Source organism: Triturus cristatus, chromosome 2_1 (assembly GCF_964204655.1).
Source record: "Triturus cristatus chromosome 2_1, aTriCri1.1, whole genome shotgun sequence".
Lineage (NCBI taxonomy): Eukaryota > Metazoa > Chordata > Amphibia > Caudata > Salamandridae > Triturus > Triturus cristatus.
Genome location: NC_140581.1, coordinates 682,528,999 through 682,549,070, shown reverse-complemented (window position 1 = coordinate 682,549,070; position 20,072 = coordinate 682,528,999). Strand labels below are relative to the sequence as shown.

The 20,072-nt window shown below is 46.1% G+C and overlaps 1 protein-coding gene across 3 annotated transcripts in view; it reads left to right on the top strand.

The window, feature by feature from the left end:
• The window catches only part of MCC (MCC regulator of Wnt signaling pathway), a 1,374,593-nt gene that overhangs the window by 1,075,308 nt on the left and 279,213 nt on the right, over window positions 1–20,072 (top strand). For all 3 annotated transcript variants that reach the window (XM_085632616.1, XM_085632618.1, XM_085632617.1), the window contains 2 exons: window positions 17,577–17,723; window positions 18,007–18,096. In XM_085632616.1, the coding sequence (XP_085488742.1) occupies window positions 17,577–17,723; window positions 18,007–18,096 (237 nt within the window). The remainder of the gene's footprint in view (window positions 1–17,576; window positions 17,724–18,006; window positions 18,097–20,072) is intronic.

Sequence of the window (20,072 nt, the reverse complement as noted above, 5' to 3'; positions counted from 1 at the left end):
GCTGCATTTTGTGGCTTGTACTGTTGTATTCCATATAGGTACCCTATATTGGCGCAGGTAACATTGCAACCTTTCACCTGTATTCTTCCCTACATTACATACATAACGGTTCTTAGGGACTGACCTTTTACCTAGATACGACACTGCATTCAGAACGCGGGTTTTCCCCCTAGTTTACATCTCATACATTATGCATGAGGTTTCTTGGAAGCACAGCAGGACTACCATCTCCTGTATAATATCTCTGTATAAAGTTCAGGCCCGACGTCATCTTTTAGGCCGACACAGTAACACAGCAAGGTAGGACCTCTGGGGAGACTTATGGGTTTATATACATCACATCTTGCTTAGAAGGACAGAGGAGATCGAGACTTCCCGGCTGACACACTGACCAGAGACACTGAGGTTCCTGCATGCAGATACTCCTGCTCACAGTGGTCTAACATCCCTTGCGGGGTGTCCAACTCGAGACCAGGACAGGGTCCCATATTCTCTCATTCTCAGGTAATGGGGTTGACTAGATCCTAGAGGGATTCTTGGCATTACACCTACACAGATGCTAGGTACATTTAGGTACATCTAGCTAGGGAGGCATTGTAGGAGTACGCACCTTTTATCATGTATTTTATGTACTTGTATATATTCATGACTACTGCAAGATGGTAGAACTGTACCATCCTTTTACTTTCATAGTACTTCTAATCATAAATCTCTGCTACTGTCTAATGGTTGTCGCAGCTCATCTATTCTACACTAGCAGTAAACCTTTGACCCAGTCCTGAGGCGGAAGCCGGGAGCTGGAGGTACTCTATTGTTTTAAAACTGCTCATTTTCCTTCATTTGTTGCTCTGTGTGGTGTCACTAAATCCTATGTGTTTTTAAAATAACAAGGCACTAATTAGCGCTCACACTTACCGTGCGCACAGCTGATTACTAGCTGGTCGCGCCCCTCTCTGCTCTCTGCCAGCAGCCGCCATCACCAGCGGCGTGCGCGCTGACTCCGCCCCCTTTTTAGGCCACGCCCCCTGATCGGCGTACTTAAACCGCTGACTACAAGCGGCAGCCAGTAAACCTTTGACCCAGTCCTGAGGCGGAAGCCGGGAGCTGGAGGTACTCTATTGTTTTAAAACTGCTCATTTTCCTTCATTTGTTGCTCTGTGTGGTGTCACTAAATCCTATGTGTTTTTAAAATAACAAGGCACTAATTAGCGCTCACACTTACCGTGCGCACAGCTGATTACTAGCTGGTCGCGCCCCTCTCTGCTCTCTGCCAGCAGCCGCCATCACCAGCGGCGTGCGCGCTGACTCCGCCCCCTTTTTAGGCCACGCCCCCTGATCGGCGTACTTAAACCGCTGACTACAAGCGGCAGCCAGTAAACCTTTGACCCAGTCCTGAGGCGGAAGCCGGGAGCTGGAGGTACTCTATTGTTTTAAAACTGCTCGTTTTCCTTCATTTGTTGCTCTGTGTGGTGTCACTAAATCCTATGTGTTTTTAAAATAACAAGGCACTAATTAGCGCTCACACTTACCGTGCGCACAGCTGATTACTAGCTGGTCGCGCCCCTCTCTGCTCTCTGCCAGCAGCCGCCATCACCAGCGGCGTGCGCGCTGACTCCGCCCCCTTTTTAGGCCACGTCCCATTCCTCTCTCTACAAATGTGCATGCATAGAACGCGCAGCGGACGAGCGCAGCGGGAGCGCCGTTTGCGCGCCGAAGGCGCACCTAAGGCAAGCCCGTCTGCGCCCGTCCGCGCCAAGACCGCGCCAGGCGCAGGCACCCCTGCCCAAATTCCTCCAACCATCAGGTACGCTCCCAACGTCCTCCTCAAACTCCAAGGTAGATCTGACTGCCCCTGCAAGCTTGATCTTGCTAATGTATTCGGCTCCACCAGCTGTAACAATTGTCGTTGGACTCTCAACTTCGCCTCCAAACAGCCAACCTTCCCCAACAGTCCGCACTTTACAGGCGGTCTGGTAAATGCTAGGTCATTGTGTAAACATAGTCAGGATATCCACGACCTCATCATTGACCATGACCTAGATTGTCTCTTTATCACCGAGACCTGGCTTACTGAAGACAGTAACCCAGACATAGCCATCGCCCTCCCCCCTGGCTACTCCTTTCACAGACAGGACAGACAGAAAGGTAGAGGAGGAGGTGTTGCATTCATCCTGAGGAACTCCTTTAGCTGCCACACCTTCTGCCTCGACCCTCTTACGGATACAGAGGGGCTAGGTTTCTCCATTAAACTTAGTCAAACCCTTTCCTTCTCCGGGGGTTTGATTTACCGCCCACCCGGCAATGCCGCGAAGTTCCTTGACTCCCTTCACGAAGCCCTCGGACACTTCCTACTCCGCTACCCCCATTTCACCCTCTTGGGCGACTTTAATCTACATCTCGAAAAATCCTTCGACCCCCTTACCAGTAATTTTCTGCAGACACTAGACATCTTTAAGCTGCAACAAACCGTCAAATTGCCTACTCATTCTCTTGGTCACACTTTGGATGGTGTCTGTTCCAATTTCCCGTCTATCACCACCTTGTCCCCCACCCCCCAAATTTGGACTGACCACTGTTTGATCCCCTTCCACATTTCAAGCGTTCCTCCGCCTACCTGCATAAAACGCACTCGCCAACCCATTCACTCTATTAATTGGAAAACTGTCGAGAAAAGTTTCAGTTCCCATCCCTTCTCTCCTATCACTACCCCTTCTTCCTCTGGTAACATCGATACTGATGCAGTATGTCTCAACAACTGGCTCTCTCACGAAATCTCAAAACGATGCCCTCCGAATAACAAAGGCAATACCCTAAAAAAATCGAAAATTAAAGCCCCCTGGTACACGCCTGATCTAACAGCCGCTCACCTACTCTGCAGGAAAGCTGAACGCAAATGGCGTAGATCCTACGACATTGATGATCGTAACTACTACATCCTGCAGAGGAAAAATTATCTTTCAACAATCAAATCAGCAAAAAGAACATACTATGTAAACGCCATTAAAGAGGCCAGTCAAAAACAAAAAACCCTCTTTTCCATAGTAAAATCTTTCACCAAACCTAAAGCTCTTCAACCAGAAATCCCCCCTTCCCAAGAGCTGTGTGACAAGATTTCTGACTACTTTGATGAAAAAATCTCCTCCATCCATAAAAACTTCCCCCCTCCCCCCCCTGTGCACTCAATCTTGGATCTAAACCAACCTCGCCCAATCGCTAACAGTCTCTACCACTTTACCCCGGTGACCTTGACTCAGACCAGAGAAGCGATCCTTTCATGCAAATCTGGCTCCCCCTCTGACCCTTGTCCCCCCAAGATCCTCCATATCATCATTGATGAAGTCAATCCTATCATTAATGAAATAGTCAACCTCTCCCTCAAAACTGGTTCTGTTCCCCTCTCCTGGAAAAAAGGGGTGGTTAAACCTCTCATGAAAAAGGCAAACAAACCCCCCTCCGACCTAACTAACCTCCGTCCCATCACCTTATTACCTGCACTAGGCAAAATAACTGAACAGTTAGTCCACAAGGAGCTCAAGTCCTTTCTTGACACTCACAACCTCCTTCACCCCCAACAATCCGGTTTCCGGTCTAAACATTCTACCGAAACCGCCTTGATCGAGCTGACCGATACCATCAAAACCCTCCAAGATCAAAGGAAGAAGGCCATCTTGATCCTTCTTGACCTCACGGCAGCATTCGATACCATTTCTCACTCCATTCTGCTTAACAGACTCAAGGACATCGGCGTTACAAACTCGGCCCTAGCCTGGATTAGTTCTTTCCTCTGCGACAGGTCTCAAACTGTCACACTGGGTCCCTTCCATTCAAAAGAAAAAATGGTCTCTTGTGGAGTTCCTCAGGGCTCCATTCTGAGTCCCCTCCTTTTTAATATATATCTCATCCCTCTGCTTACCCTCATAGAATCGTTCGGCATAACCGTCACGTCTTATGCCGACGATACCCAGCTTGTCATCCCTATCGACGACAATTCAAACACGGCCGAACTCAATCTTAAGCACTGTCTCACAGCGGTCTTTCAATGGATGGACGCAAACCACCTCCGCTGCAACTCGAATAAAACCGAGATCCTGCCCATTGGTAAGAACGCTTCTTTTTGCCCCGCCCTGTGGTGGCCTGATAATTCCGCTGCCCCACCTCAGACAGTTTCATCAGCCAGAAACCTCGGAGTTATTTTTGATTCCGATCTCTCTTTCGATACCCACGCCACGACCGAAGCAGGTAAATGCTTCGGCATCATAAAGTCCATGAGAAAGTTCTTTGACTTCCTCCCGCTCGACTCCAGAAAGACCATCGCGGTAGCCCTCATACTCTCTCGAGTGGACTACTGTAACGGCCTCCTGGCAGGGACCAAAAAGTCCACCCGATTGAAACTTCAAGGCGTCCTACACACTGCTGCGCGCCTTGTCCTTAAACTCCCAGACAAATCCTCAATCTCCTCTGCTCTTAAATTCTTACATTGGCTCCCCTTGCATAAGAGAATACTCTTTAAAATTCTCATTGTAGCTTTCCGAGCCTTCAACAAATCCGGTCCAGCATATTTGTCAAGCCGCTTCCCCCACTACACACCGGGCCGCTCTCTCAGATCCTCACAAGAAAACCTCATGACCCCCTCCAAATTCAATCTGAAGTCTAAAGGCGGTAAAACACTTAGTTCCCTGGCTATCAGAGCCTGGAACAGCATGCCAAGGCATCTCAGATTTCAGACGCTTGAAAAGCCATTTAGGAAACATCTCAAAACGTGGATTTTTAATCTCTCTGATGACTGGACCAAAGCAGCCATCTAGCCCCCCACTACCTTCTTTGTGATTTGGTCATTGGTTTGTCAGCGCCATGATGCTCCTTCCGGAACGAACGTTTGCGCTCTATAAATACCTATCCAATATCCAATATCCAACTGTTCAATAAATTCTTATTGACAAATGCCCAGTATGTTTATTCTGTGTATCTCTGAGACAAACTAAGTGAGCACAAGTGACTGAGCGAAAGGTAGGATATTGTTTCCACGATTCTGAGAGATCAGGGTTGTCATGTTCTGAGGTTGCCAAGAACTATTCTCTCCCCAATAAGAGGAGATTCTAGTGGCACTATGAGCTAGCTGATACAGACAGGCTAACATACCCGATGGGGGTGTACGGAATCAGTCTGCCACCAATCCCACAGTTTATCCAAACGCGCAGATCCTGTATAGGTTATATAGGAACTACACGACATTACTTTGTTAAGCGAGAATCTGAAACACATTTTTGAAATCAACATGCTTTAGTGACAATGATATTGAACAATGAATGTTTGCCATCTTAATGACTTCTATGAAGTATTAATAATGTGCATACTGAGTTTTATGGTGTTACGAGGTTGAAACATGATACATGATTGTTTTTTCTAATGTGGCGACATTCTGAGCAAGCTAGTAGGCCTACCTTATTTAAAATGATACCCCTGTTAATTGTGGTGGTGCATCTTGCATAAGTGTTAGGTATTATTACTATGGGATTGAGGACCTAGAAGAGATGTGCTTTTAGAATATCTTTAAAGGTATTCCCATCTACCTGATGTAGATATTTGTGATTTAATGCATAGAATTTACTAGTGTGTGTAATAAAAGTACCTTTTCCTTTCCCAAAGGAAAAGAACCGCCTGGACAGTAACTTATTGAATGTTGTTGTTATTGCATGCCAGCAAATTAGGATTGCTAGCTCACACTACATCCACTGAGTAGGCCTTGGACTGCCCTTCTTCGTTACCCTGAGAGAGTTGAGTACAACAAAGGGGTTCTTGGTTCCCAGTAATAAGATAATTGTGGACCAATTATTGTGAAGGACTCACATCCTTCACAAATAATAGCCCAATTTCTTAACAGGGACTGCTTGCAAGAACTCAACATTTCCTAACACTGAATATAGGCAGCTGTCTCCTTAAACAACAAAACGCATGGAGCGGATCCTGAATACAACAACAACTACTGTCTGGTCTCTAATTTAGTATTCTCAGCTTAAACCTTAGAAAGCTGCACAGAGACTGAGTTCAAAATCTATACAGTAGAAAATAACCTGCTAGATATGCTTCAGTCGGGATTTGGGTCAGGATGCAGCAGAAAAATGGCGTTCATGAAAATAATTGATGACCCAGTGTGCATCTTGATACTAATAATCACAGCACTCCTATTGTTTACTGTTGATGTCTTTCTTGGTGAAAACCTTTTGTTTAGTGTATAGTTTTTTAGTGTGCCCCACTGATCACCGGGTACTTCCTCAAAACTTAAACAGCACTATCCCCTTCTGGATGTTGTGTCTACTGATGTATTGCACCTACTGTTAGGTTCAGTTCGGCTGAACTTCAAAATTTGCCATATCTTTTAACAGTTTTATCCTTATTTCAAAAACATTAAACTCTTATTTCCAACTTATTCAAACTGGAATGGCATGGTGAGCAAAAAAAGTTGGATTTAGTCCCAGATCTCTGTACTGGGGTGAATATATGACATTGTTCTGCATTCTGTCCATCAATTGTTCTTTTTGCATTTGTCACCTCGAGTGGGATGGCTATACTCAGACGTGGGTCCCGTGCTCTCCATGCCACTGGAATCCTGGCTGATGAGGGGTGAAACCTCAAAACCGGTCCTAGGATGCTTGTTTCCAGTCCAGGGAGGACCTGGCCTGGCAGTTCGGGCTGGACTGTTCCTATTGCGTGCAGGGTCAAACTGATTTGCATATGGCTGGGTCCAAACTGGAATGGCATGGTGAGCAAAAACGATAGATCTCTGCACTAGGGTGAATGTAGGGCATTGTTCTGCATTCTGTCCATCAATTGTTCTTTTTGCACTCTTATTTCTTTAACCACTGTTCAGCGCTTTTTGAGAAATTTGAGTTTACAGAGGTGCTCGGGCTGGGTTTGACGGGGTTAAAAAGATAGGTATATCTGGGCAGTTGGTCCTGTTGGAGTTCTGTGGTATAGAAGAAAAAAAGATCAGGGCCCTCTGATTAGCCCAGGGAGATATTTCTCTCAGCAACCATTTTGTACTGCAGGTATAGAGCGAGCCGACTATCTGGCCGCGACCTAGAATAAATAACATTTTACACCCACCATTACAGGACTCCTGAAAATGTTAAAAATATTTACAAATATTGTAAAAGGAAGCAAAGTAGGGACACCATGAACCTCAGACACTTAAAAAAAAAAATATTTGTTCCTGGTACTTCCACAGGACCCAGCACAGCCCTCTTGTGACGTACTATGCTACTCCTATGGTAGCTGCCACTCAAGCTTCACTCCTATAGTACTGCAGTATCATCCAAGCTGCACAGGAGGCTTGGCCCTGCGCCCAAGCTCCTGCTGCACACGGTTTTTGGTAGTGCATAGCAGAGAATGGGCATAGGGCCTGGCCTGTGGCATCCAAACCCACTGCTGCACATGGCCTTTAACCATGCACAGTAGGGGTGCCCGCGAGGGTAGGGCGCAGGGCCGTGCCACAGGCTAAGCATGAAGAAAAAAAACGGAAATTCACTGAAAAAAAGTTAGTGACATTATAGTTAAGTTTGGTAATGCAAGCTTATCTTAGAAACACAAATTCACTGGAAAAAACAAAGGTTTATTTACGTAATAGTAAGGTGTTGAAAAAAGATAAAAACTAACATTTCAAAACTAAAAAAAATTCTAATTCACCAGTTATAGTTTATTGAGCTAACTCATACTTGCACTACCCCCATGCACTCCTTATGATCTCACGTATTATATCACGCATGACATTCTAAATTACATCATTGATGACGTCTCAAATTACATAATTGATGACATCCATGATTACATCATCCAATTATTTTGACATCTTCCTGTAGGGTTGGTGGACTTCAAGTAATTCACTGTGCTATACCTGTGGCCACATTTGTATTCACCTTAATAGGATTACCCTCCTAAAGACTTCACAGGAGTCACGAGGTTGACAGGTACATGTTTGCCATTGAAAAGACACCTTCTGCAAGGCCCTATGGACAACCCTCCGTATTATAGAAAAATAATATAACCTCATTCCTTGGGTGGGCACAATGACATATAACCTCAGAGCCATGCTTACCGCACCAGTGTGAGATAAACACCTCCAAGTGGGGCACACTACATTATATGTAGGGCTCCCGGTTTTCCGTTTAAACGGATTTTTACATATAAATACAGACGGAAAACAAGTTTTCCTTTGTCTGTATTTATATGTAAAAACGGGAAAACACTAGCACATTTTGCGGAGCTGCCATGCTCCAGCAGAGAGTTGAAAACAGGATTGGTATGGTGATTGCTCACAAAGCAATCGCCTCTGGTGTTATCAGTATTCAAACACAGCCTCGTTAACAAGCGAATGGTCTTTTAAAGACCTGTGAAGTGCTCTGGTGCAGCTGGGTGCCGGGAAGCTGTCTCAGCCCGGGCTGCCAGACAGGATGGAGGGGGCTGAAGCCCTTTGAGTCCAATGGGCACTGCGCGCCTGACGTTGGGTCACCGGTTCGTATCCTGGTGGGTGCATGCAGTCTTTCGGAGGCCGTGGAATCGACGCATGTCTATTGGGTTGTGGTGAACTCCGGCGCTCACTGCTTCACATCCATAGAAACATGGAGGTGCACTCAGCAGGCGGCAATCAGTGCATGAGATTGGAGTGCAGGACCCCATGCTGTTTTTAACTGCAGTGAGGGGATGGTGTTGTTGGCTAGTATTGTGGGTTTTCATCGGGTGGAGTCGGATCGTCTCTTGGGGCTCTGTGTCCTAATGCCGTCCAGCGCCACTTGGCATGCATGCAGAGTTTGTTTGTCCGTTGGGGGACGCTGGTTTGGCTGGATGCTGCATTGCTTCCTCTGAGGTGAGATTGAGTCATCATGCAGGGTTTGGATCGGTTGATGACATTGTGTGACAGTACTTTTTTGCAGTGGAGGTTGAGTCCCCAGAGAAAGTTTTACGCACCCGGTGGCTTCGGATGTCGGGGGCAGGTGTCGTCTGTTTCCAAGCCAAATTTACCATAGGTGTAATGCGGGACATCACTAGTCGGTGAATGCAATGCGGCCATCCGTGGCAGAGTGGAGCTGCAGGGGCTCTAAGAAGGGGCGAAAAACAACAAAGCCACATTAACAAGCAAAAGGTCTTTTAAAGACCTGTGAAGTACTCGGGTGCGGCTGTGTGTGCACGGGAAGCAGTCTCAGTCCGGGCTGCCACACACAACGTAGGGAGGAGGTATTGTGAAAGAGAAAGGTCGCCGTGCCTAAGACGTGTGAAGCATGCTTTCAGCCTCATGGGAAAAAACAGATGTTTAATTAGTTACAGGTCCGGTGACATCATGACAGACATAACGTTATTTTCCTCCGTACTCCAGTTCCCATATCCAAATTATTTAAAAGGGAAAGATTTCTTTTAAGTGCCCTTTACAATAGATTAACTGAGTTTCGTCAGGGGAGGTATGGAGCCGAAGTGACTTGCCCAGGAGCACGGAAATACGGCCTAGTTGGGAAGCCGGGATTAGTACGAAAGTGTCTTGTTGCTACTGTGATGAGGTGTTTTGAGGGAAGGACACCCCTAGCTATCATTATCATTCTGTTCTCAGTACTTGTCCCAAGTATGAACGCTGATCCCTGTAGGTGCTTATGCTATGACACCCTTACCTATGTACAGAAGACATTATGCAGTTAGTAAGCCCAGATATGCTCTTTTTAGGCCCGGCTTAACAGTGCCCCAATTATACACCTATTGTTACCAAATATTTAAAATCTAAACAGACTGAGGTGAAGACCATTTCCTTCTCACCTCTGGCCATAGGCTGTTATTTTGTATCATTCCACCTCCTATAGATCACTTGCATTGCAGTGCAGGACTGTATTACATCTCAAATGCACAATGAACCATTACATAAAATTATGTATCTCATATATACTTTGCCTAGAAAAGCCAATACGTTTTCCCTAGTTTTTTTCCCACACTACAGCAGGATTTATTAATGTTTTATTGAGCGTGCAGTTTCAGTTTAGTTAATTAAGTTGGATACTATGCCAACATGGCAAAACAAACTTAGAATTACAATTAACCAGTCTATATAATTTTTAAATAGATACATTTTTTAAATAAGTAAACAAGAAATAAAGTCCCATGAACTGCCTTCCCCCCACACACACCTGTTGGTGATAGCTTCTCAAGAAAAGTCGTTTTCAATGCTCCAACGAAAATAGTAAAATTTGCCCCACCCCCTCACAAATACACTTCTTGTCAATTTAAATAAATGTGGAAAAATACTAGCTGCAGCGTCGTCTTTTACTTGTGGGAAAAATAAATGTGGATAAATACAGATAAAATGCTGAAAAAATAAATATGGATAAATACAGACGGAAATGGCAAAACAATAAATACCATAAAACCAGGAGCCCTAATTATATGTTTTTCAATAATCTGAAATGCCTCAAAATCTAATTTAATAGTTAGCTCTGTAAACTATGAGTGGTGAATTTCAGTGTTTATTTTATTTTTAAATGTTCTTTTTTAATCCTTTTTCAACACCTAAGAACAGCATCATTTTAATCTTGTTTTTTAATGAATTTTTAGGATTGTTTTAACGTAAGCTAAGCTGGTTTATCACTCTACTGCACTTTTATTATTGAAATCATCACAAAAGTCATGACCCGGAGCCCCACTTCTTTTGTTCATATTTATTTATTTATTTATTTATTTATTAGTGGTTCAAGTATTTATGGCAACAAAGTTTTATTCCTGTAGTTACGATTTTTCTTCACTTTGCTCCATTCTCCTTTTTTTCTTTCAAAGTGATGCACTTTGATACTCTTTTTCTCAGTTCATGTAACTACATTGACATGCCTTGTAGAGTCATTTTGAGCCTGGTGGACAGCCTGCAAGATCAGTGTAGTCCAGTCTTCTACCCTCAGGCCATCATATTGAGACATTCCCACCTGCCAGACAGGGATCTCTGTGCCTTTAGTGCATTCACAACTGCAGAGGATGCACTCAGGGCTAAGCTGCGTGAGGAAAATGAGGGATCAGTGGACTCCAAAGGTATATAATGGGACCCAATGAAAGTTGTCATGCGAGGTCATTGTAGTAAGACCACGTGAGGGGAATAGTCCTTCCTGCTCCATAGCGTCTTAGAGCTGGAGGCGCCTTCAGGTGACTGAATTAGAGGCAGTGGTGGTGGTCACGCTCGTGTGTGTCTGACAGAGCTTCTGAGACAATATAGGGAAGAGTCGCACCGCTTGAATAACATAGACTTTAAGTCCTCTTTTGCCTGCCAGCATGCTGACGGTGACAAGCCAGGATGCACTTTGGCATGGCTTCTGCGTTCAGCAGTACCTCGGACTCTCATAGGAGTGATTCGTACTCCTGCTGGAAACACAAACACACAGGCGAACATAAATGAGGCCTTAGTCCAATACTACGAGGTACTCTCTTCCCCTCTGCCGGACCAGGTCCGCCATTTTATTCAGGAGGCCACCTTTCCCCGCCTGCCCCTCTGCAATTCCAGGAGCTAGAACACCCCTTACAAATCGAGGAGAAATAGGCGGCGATACGTTAGATGGCCCAGAACAAAGTCCCGGGAACTGACGGGTTCCCTGCGGATTATTATGGGATGTTCAGGGTCACTCACCCTTGCCCCCAAACTACTGGGGATTTACCAGGAGGCGCACCAAAGAGGCATGCTGCTTTATTACTTATGAGAGGCCATCATAGTGGTATTGCCCAAACCAGGTAGAAATCCTTTAGAGCTGAGCTCTTATCGCCTATTATCAATGCTCAACTTTGATAATAAGATTTTAAGCAATATGCTCACTAATCGTCTGCTCCCACTGCTTCCGACACTTGCCCAACTTGATTTATCCTCCACAGGACAACTTACTGTAGTACACGTCAACTGTGTCACATTATGGGAACTGTCGAAGAGGCAGAGGAACCCCTGGTGGTGGCCTCCCTAGATGTTGAAAAAGCATTCGACACCTTAGGGTGGTCGTATTTGCTGCTAGTGTTGGAGGCCCTAGGGATGGAACTGGTGTTTCTAGGGTGGGTCAAATTGCTTTATATGGCACCGACAGCCTGGGTGAGAACAGGGTGCCAAATATCACATAATTTTAAGATTGGCAGAGTCACGTGCCAGGGCTGTTCCTTATCGCCCATTATTCTTGCATTGGCCATGAAGACGCTGGGTGCACTAGTGATAGTGAGGGGCCCAGACTGGGGCGTAGCGGTGGGACCGGTTTGGCACACAGTCTGTCTCTATGCAGACGACGTGTTAGTCTACCTATGTGACCACGAGCAAGCTATGCTGGCCTTACTCAACCTATTAGACCTTTTGGGAGAAATTATGGGCCGCCGGGTAAACTGGGGGCAAGTCTTGTATTTTTCCCTTACACAGTGTGGAGTGCGCAAACAACATAGAGAAGCTGATGCACCGCCACCTACCCTAGCGCTTTGAGGCAATTGATACCTGGATGTTAATGTGTACCACGCAGATAATGACCTCCTGGATGGCAATCACGGGAGAACCCTGATGTTGATACATCAGTCCCAGGGTTTCTGGACGCATCTGCCCCTGTTATCTAGGTGCTGGGCCTCCATAGCCAAGGCGTTAGTGCTTCCACGGCTCTTATACTTCTTTGCGGCAGTGCAGGTGGTCTCGACTAAAGAGTTCTTCAGAGACCTGCGAGGGTTAATTTCTGACTTGATATGGGGAGGGGGCTCGAAAGCGAGTATCTATTTGGACACTCCAGTGCCCTATGATGGAGGCTGGTCTGGGGTGTCTGACCTCGAGCTTTATTGCTGCGGCACAGATACAGTGGACCATGCGATGGCTGGTGAGCAACACAATGGGAGAGAGTAGGGCTGTCCCGTAGGAGCTGGGCGATGTAGGGGTCCTGGTTTGGCTTCTGATGCGGGGGCCCATCAAGGTACTTGGGTAGATTGGCATATGCCGCTAAGCTCTGCTAGAATAGCTGCATGCAGCCCAGATGTGGGCCGACACCCTATACCCTGCAGTTGCAGCTTTGGAGCGTGACTGGGATGAGAGCCCTGCTGGGGGCACATGAGTTGATATCGTCGCAGGAAGCAGGGATGACCTGCATAGGCGACCTATACAACGATGGAGTCCTGTGTTCCTTTCAGGAGCTGCAGGATGTGTAAATGTTTGAAGGTGGTCTGTTTCTTACCTATAATGCGCTGATCCTGGAGATTAGAAGTACTTGGCTTGTAGGACAGGAGAAATCAACCCTCCACCACTGGCTACAGTGCATCCTAACACACAGCTTAGGTAGAAAGGCAGTCACGATGCTATACACAGCTTTACAGGCTGCAGATGCAGATCATGCAATGCGCAGTAAGCTCTGCTGGGAGGAGTGCCTGGGGACTGTACTGGCAACCAAGCAATGGGGGATGGCCATGGAACAGGTGAAACGGGTCTCCTGCAATGCCCGCCTCAAGTTTACTACTTGCATCATACATACCTTACACTGCACCGACTCCATAAAATCCTGGTGTGGCCCTGCTATGACTGCGCTATAGTCACCCTGATGTGACTTTTCTACACATGGTATGGTGGTGTCCGACACGGGCATGGGTGCAGGTGATGGAGCACGGGTAGGTGTGCAGTTGCCACCTGACCCTGTGTTATGCCTGTTGAGGATCACCAGACAGACTAAACGCACCAAACACTAGTGAAACCAGTAGACCTAGCCATGGCTCTTTTTAAGTGCCTGATATCAATGTCCTGGAAGGCTGTACAGCCGTCCTTGATCGAATGTTGGCTGCGGGTAGTACACAAATGGGAAGCAGCTGAGGCCGATGCCATGTCATGTGACCAGGAGCTCCGAGGGGGAGGTGGAGCTGCCAACCTCTGGGACACATATGTGCCTAAACTCCAGGACAAATTGAATGCCCCAGCATAGTTCTTGAGTGTGTGTGATGTCGGAGATTGAACCCAGCCCTGTATGTGAACCCCGTGGGGAACCCTGAGAGAGTCATCACAGCTCCATCGCCTGTACCGGGGGGCCTTTATGGCTAGCCAAGAGGTGTGCCTTACTCCCCTATCCACTCTCAAACAGATGCTCCTGTCATGATCCTTGTTTTTATTTTTATCTGTGTTACCGTGCCTCTGCTATTCAGCGTCATAACGAAACTTGAGGGGGCCACCCTGAAAAGTACATGGAGCAGCTCCCCTCCGGAGTCAGTCTTGTGCTCTCAGACCAGGGTACTGTGCTGACGGGGCCCCCTGAAGCTTGGGGCCCCCGCACCACAGGGTGCCTATGTTACGCCACTGCTGCTATTCCCTTAAAGTCCTGGTTTGCAGTTAATGGGATTTGTTGTTACAACTGTATTTTGTTTTCATTTGTCTCTTTATATTTGGCATTACCCTAGGCTCCCCTTCTGTGTGTGGAACAAGCTCCCATTTCATATACAGCAATGCACAGATCATTTCAGTTTTAGGAAATTTCTTAAAACAGTGTTATTTTAGGCCTAATCAGCACGCTCCTCTGCTTATAAGCTTTGCTGCTCTGAAATACCCCTCCCAGGGTGATTCATGTGCATTATAAATTATATTAACATAACATAGCAATGTAATGACCTTATTTAGTATATTTGCTCTGAGGTGGACACAAGAAGTTTGCTTGTGCACAAATTGCATCTCCATTTTGCTTGCTGATATCCTGCTGTAATATTATGTGCACTGTCTTATGTGCTGATACGTTTTCTGACATATGACTGTGATCTATTGTTGAGATACAGCTAAATGCCAATAAAGAAATATTTTGTTTTAAAAAGGCTAAACTGCATGCTGACTGAGTACACTTTTCTTTTTGACATCTCAGCATTCGTTTTTGTTTTATAAACTCCCAAATCAGAAGTTTTTTGCAAAAAGCAAAAATTTAGTAGGCCTTTGCTAGAAATGGCATCTCTAGTTGGCAGTGGTTTGTGCCCTGTTGAAGTAGGGACACTCACTCTAGTCAGGGCAAGTAAGTTACACACCTAAGATAACCCCTGCTCACCCCCTTGATAGCTTGGCAAAGAGCAGTCAAGCTTATCCCAAAGGCAATGTGTAAAGTATTTGTACACACACACACACAGTAACACAGTGAAAACACTACAAAAGGACTTCACATCAGTTTAGAAAAATAGCCAATATTTATCTGAATAAAACAAGACCAAAACGACAAAAGTCCAACATACACAAGTCAAGATATGAATTTTCAAAGATTAAATAAAGTTGCTGTTCTTAAAAATCAATGGATGCGCTTGACCAGGACAAAGTACCTTAGGTGGATCAAAAATCAAAGACGATGCCAGGCGCAGGGGAGGTGAACCTTCAAATTAGCAGGTGATGCATTGCTTCTTTACGGCTAGGTAGAGGAGGTGATGTGCTGTATGCGGTAACGATACCTCGATTCTATGCTACTGTGCAGTGTCAGTGAAGGAATCGGCGCCCAGGTACAATGCATCGGAAGTCATGTTCAGCTGTGTCGATTCCACAGCACTGAAGTAGGCGATGCGATGCATCACGGACTTCGGTGATGTGGGGCTCAAGACTCATGCAGAAGCAGTACTTCGGAGGTGCTGCAATGAAAAGCTGGGGCTTGCTTTGTAAACCACGGTCCTTGCGTCAAGCGTAAAGCTCCAGTGCAGACATCGGCGATGCGTTGAGGTTTTGCAGTGTCGCGCCGATTCCAAACGACGCTTGGAGTCGATGCATGGATTTTCTTCTTTGTTTTACCAGCACTCACTTCCAAGGGCCAAGGAACTGGATTGTGCACCGCTTGGCAGAGTACAAATCACAGCAGCAGGGCCCAGGTGTTTGCAGGTGAAGTCTTTGATGGCTCTGAGACTTAACAGGAGGCAAGCTCAAATCAAGCTCTTGGAGAACATTGGAGGCAGGATGTAGAAAGCAAAGTCCAGTTCTTTCACTCCCAGGAAATAAGCAGCATGCAGCAGACCAACACAGCAAAGCAAACAGCAAAATGGCAGTCTTTCCTGACAGCTCTCCGGCGCTTCTTCCTGGCAGAATGTCATCAACCCAGAAGTGTTCTGAGTATAGGGTGTCACAGGCCAAGTACTTATACCATTTCAGCCTTTGAAGTAGGCAAACTTCAAAGGAAAGACTTTGTAGTGCACAGGACCATGTCTTTCCTTGACCTGGCTCCAGACACGCTACAGGGGGTGGAGACTTCTTTGCGTGAGGACATGCACATCCCTATTCAGGTGTCAGTGTTAACTCTTCCCACCACTCTAGCTTAGGAAGGCCCATCAGACCTCAGCTCCCTTTGTGTGACTGTCCAAAGTAAATGCACAAGAGCCCAACTGTCACCCTGACCCAGACGTGTATTCTGACACAGGCAGAGGCACAGAATGGGTGGAGTAAGAAAATGCCAGCTTTCTAAAAGTGGCATTTTCAGACCTGCATTTTAAAAAACAACTTCACTAAAAGATGTATTTTTAAATTGTGAGTCCATAGACACCAAACTTCAATTTTCTATCAGCTCCCAATTGGAAGATACTCTTGTAAAATGTTACAATGCTGCTCCAATGCTAACCTATGAGAGAGATAGGCCTTGCTGTAGTGAATAACGAAATTAGCAGCATTTCATTACCAGGACATGTAAAACACCACAGTCCATGTCCTTCCTTTTAAGTACTTCACCCTGCCCATGAGGCTGCCTAGGGCCTACCTTAAAGGTGCCTTACATTTAATAAAAGGGAAGGTTTGGGCCTGGCAAGTGGGTGCACTTGCCAGGTCCAAATGGCAGGTTAAAGTTGCACATACAGACACTGCAGTGGCAGGCCTGGGACATGTTTGCTGGGATACTCGTGTGGGTGGCAAAATCAGTGCTGCAGGCACACTAGTAGCATTTGATATACAGGCCCTTGGCACTCACCGTGCAATGTACTGAGGACTTACTAGTAGATCAAATATGCCAATCATGGAGAAAACAATCATAGCATGAATTAGAGGAGAGAGCATATGCACTTTAGCACTGGTCAACAAAAGTCAACAAAAATAAGGTCAGAGAAACAGGCAGAGGAAGTCAATAACTTACGGGGAGTTTCCTCCCTGCAGGATGGTTTCCATGCCCGGATGCACCATGCCTTGTATTGGGACCCAGGCAGGGAAAATCAGTAATGGTTTCCCCACCCTAAGTAGGACGGTGCGACCATCATTGTAACCATGCAGTCCTGGGGTATATGGATCCCTAGATCAAGGGTTTTAGAAAGCAGAGCTAGCTAAGGGCTCCTATGTCATACATCTGGTGGTTACCGCCATCTGTCCACATCTGAATGACACCATTAGTGCCTTTAATTGTCTAGACAACAAGCTCTGCCATCCATTGGGTCTTGTCCACACATATAAGACTGCTAATAAATACTGTTTGTAGTTTTTATCACAGCCGTGGGGGAGCGGTCTAGGACTCAGCAAAACATTGAGTGTGCAGTAGTACCTGGTGTGTTGAAAGTTGGCAACGATTTCAGGGACCGTGAGAATGAAGACATTGTTGTGCTCTGTGGAAGCTCATCCAGTTCTAAGTTGTATCTTTTTGCTTTCCACGCAGGTTCGGGAATTGCAGACACGGCTGCAGAGTGTCCAGGCCGCGGGTCCGTCCAGCCCTGGCCGCCTTACTTCCACCAGCCGACCCATCAACCCCAGCACCGGGGAGCTGAGCACGAGCAGCAGCAGCAATGACATCCCAATAGCCAAGGTGAGCCATTGTTCACTGTGCTAATGCCACCCCTTATCTAGAAGAAACATGCCTCACCGGGCTCCCTCCTGCCACGGGGGGCTCTGAACTTGGGCTGCGTGACAAGATAAACCAGTAATCATTTTAAGTCTCCTTAGCCAGAGCACGCATGCCAGCTTACATTAATTACCTTGAATGGCGGGGGGTGGCAGGTTTGCAGCTAATGATGCATTTTGCACCGCTCTGCAAAACACCCCGAGCGTGCAGTCCTAATCAGTAACTTGTGGACAATTTCCTTCCTCAGATTGCTGAACGTGTGAAGCTTTCCAAGACAAGGTCGGAGTCCTCGTCGTCCGAGCGGCCTGTCCTTGGATCTGAAATTAGCAGTATAGGGGTGAGTATTGCTCTCTCGGTGGTATGCAGCCATGACGGATGCAACAGCACAAATGTATGCAGCTGAAGCCCGCATGATACACCGAGGCGCCTTGGTTCCTTTGGACAAACATGGACGTTCACTTGAAAACTGGAAAGCACTTTTAACACTGTTGTTTGTCAGCTTTCTTGATTTCAGGGCTGTATGTACTGTAATAACGTTCGAAGGTCAGTCGGGCCTTTGGGCGATTGTGACTTTATGTAAGCTCTCAAAGGGTTATTGGGCCAGAAGTAGGTCAGCCATTGGAGGCCGATAAAAATGAGTACCACAGTAAGAACAATAGTGATAGCGTTTGGCATCCTTTTAACACTTTGAGAGGTTTCTGCTACATAAAAACACTTATTAACACATTTATGCAAATTCACAAGCATGAACTCAACAACAGATTAAAGATGTAACAGTAAAACAGTCTGCTTTTATTTAATGTCAAATTTACCAACAGAAGGCTTTCATCTGAAAAGAAACAAAGCAGGGGGTAGCTCATTACTTCTAAAACAGATTAAGTAACCTTAAAAGCTCACGCAAACAGCTTGAAAAAGAACCGTTGGCCATATTAATAGATGTGCTGTAGCATGAGATATGTTCTGTGCCATCTGGATATCACGCCACAAACATCGCTTAGCAGTATTTGCTCAGGGTGTCGTGGTTGGGGAAATGAGGCAGCTTAGGCCAGACCCACACCTTGTGGTGGACTCTCTGAGTGGGAGAATTTGTATTGCCTTTGAAACTGCCATGGCTCAGAGTCACCGGGGAGGTAATTCCCTAGTCCGGCCCTGCCATCAGAGACCTACCTTTGACGAACGTCCCTCGGTAGATTCAGAGATGCTGCAGATTGCCATCCTCATCCTTGTCACCTGGTGTTTACAAACAATTCTCCTGAAATAGGGAGGATCTTGGCCTCTGTAAAGCTTACCGTGGAAAAGACTCCATATCTGGGAAGACTGATGCCCGGGACTCGCGTGTATGGATTGCAATCACTGCCCTGTTCTGACCCATCTGATGGCAGATCTCTAAATTTGCTTGGTGTTTCAGGAATATAGCATTTCTGTAACCGAGCCTTCGCAGTGTCATGACACTGGTTGCCAGAAAATTCGAGATGGACAGTATATGACTTGTTAACTGATGATGGACGTTGCATGCTTTAATCCCTTCTCAAATTTGCTTATTAAAAGGGTATTGAATCCTAGACTCTTGACTGTGGCGTAGATCAGTAGTTCTTAACCTTTGGTCTGGGGACCCCTGAGGGTCCACGACGCAAACTCAGGGGGTCTCCGACTGTTTAGAGAATTAAATGATAGTAACAGATTAGTAACGTATATATAAATAAAGAAGCAAAATGTAAAATTGGATTTTTTTTTTATAACCCATTTTATTGGGTTTTACCAGTAAGTAAGCAAGTAAGTGTGACACTTTGACCAACGTTCCATGACGCCTCATAATACGTTTGCATTACCTGAATATAAGTGAGTGTGGCAGTTCTCAAGAACAGCGCATACACCGTACATTTGTGTATTTAAAATAGCTTACAATTTTCCTCAGTCTATGTTTGTCATTTGCCCCAAACGTTTTAAGTTTATTTGAACATCCCGGGCCTTAAATAGGGGTCTTTCCTGTGTGGCACATCAATCTACGCCCTGGCTCCATTTGGTTATACTAGGGGGTTTAGACTGCACCCAAGTCCCGGCAATGTCATGTTTGGCTACTGTGATGGCTGTCCCCAGGAATAATTTGCCCGTTCTGGATCCGTCTAGGCCATCCATTACTCCCAAGTTGAGTCGTAAGAAGGGACCTGCCAACCCAGGACGTGTGTGAGTTCGGACTCTATTGTAGCCCAATATGAGGCAAGGCGAGGGCAGTTCCAGATCATGTGGTAAAAATCTGCCAGTTCCTGTCCACATTGCGTGTCAGTTCGGGGAGGGATGCATACCTGCTCTGTA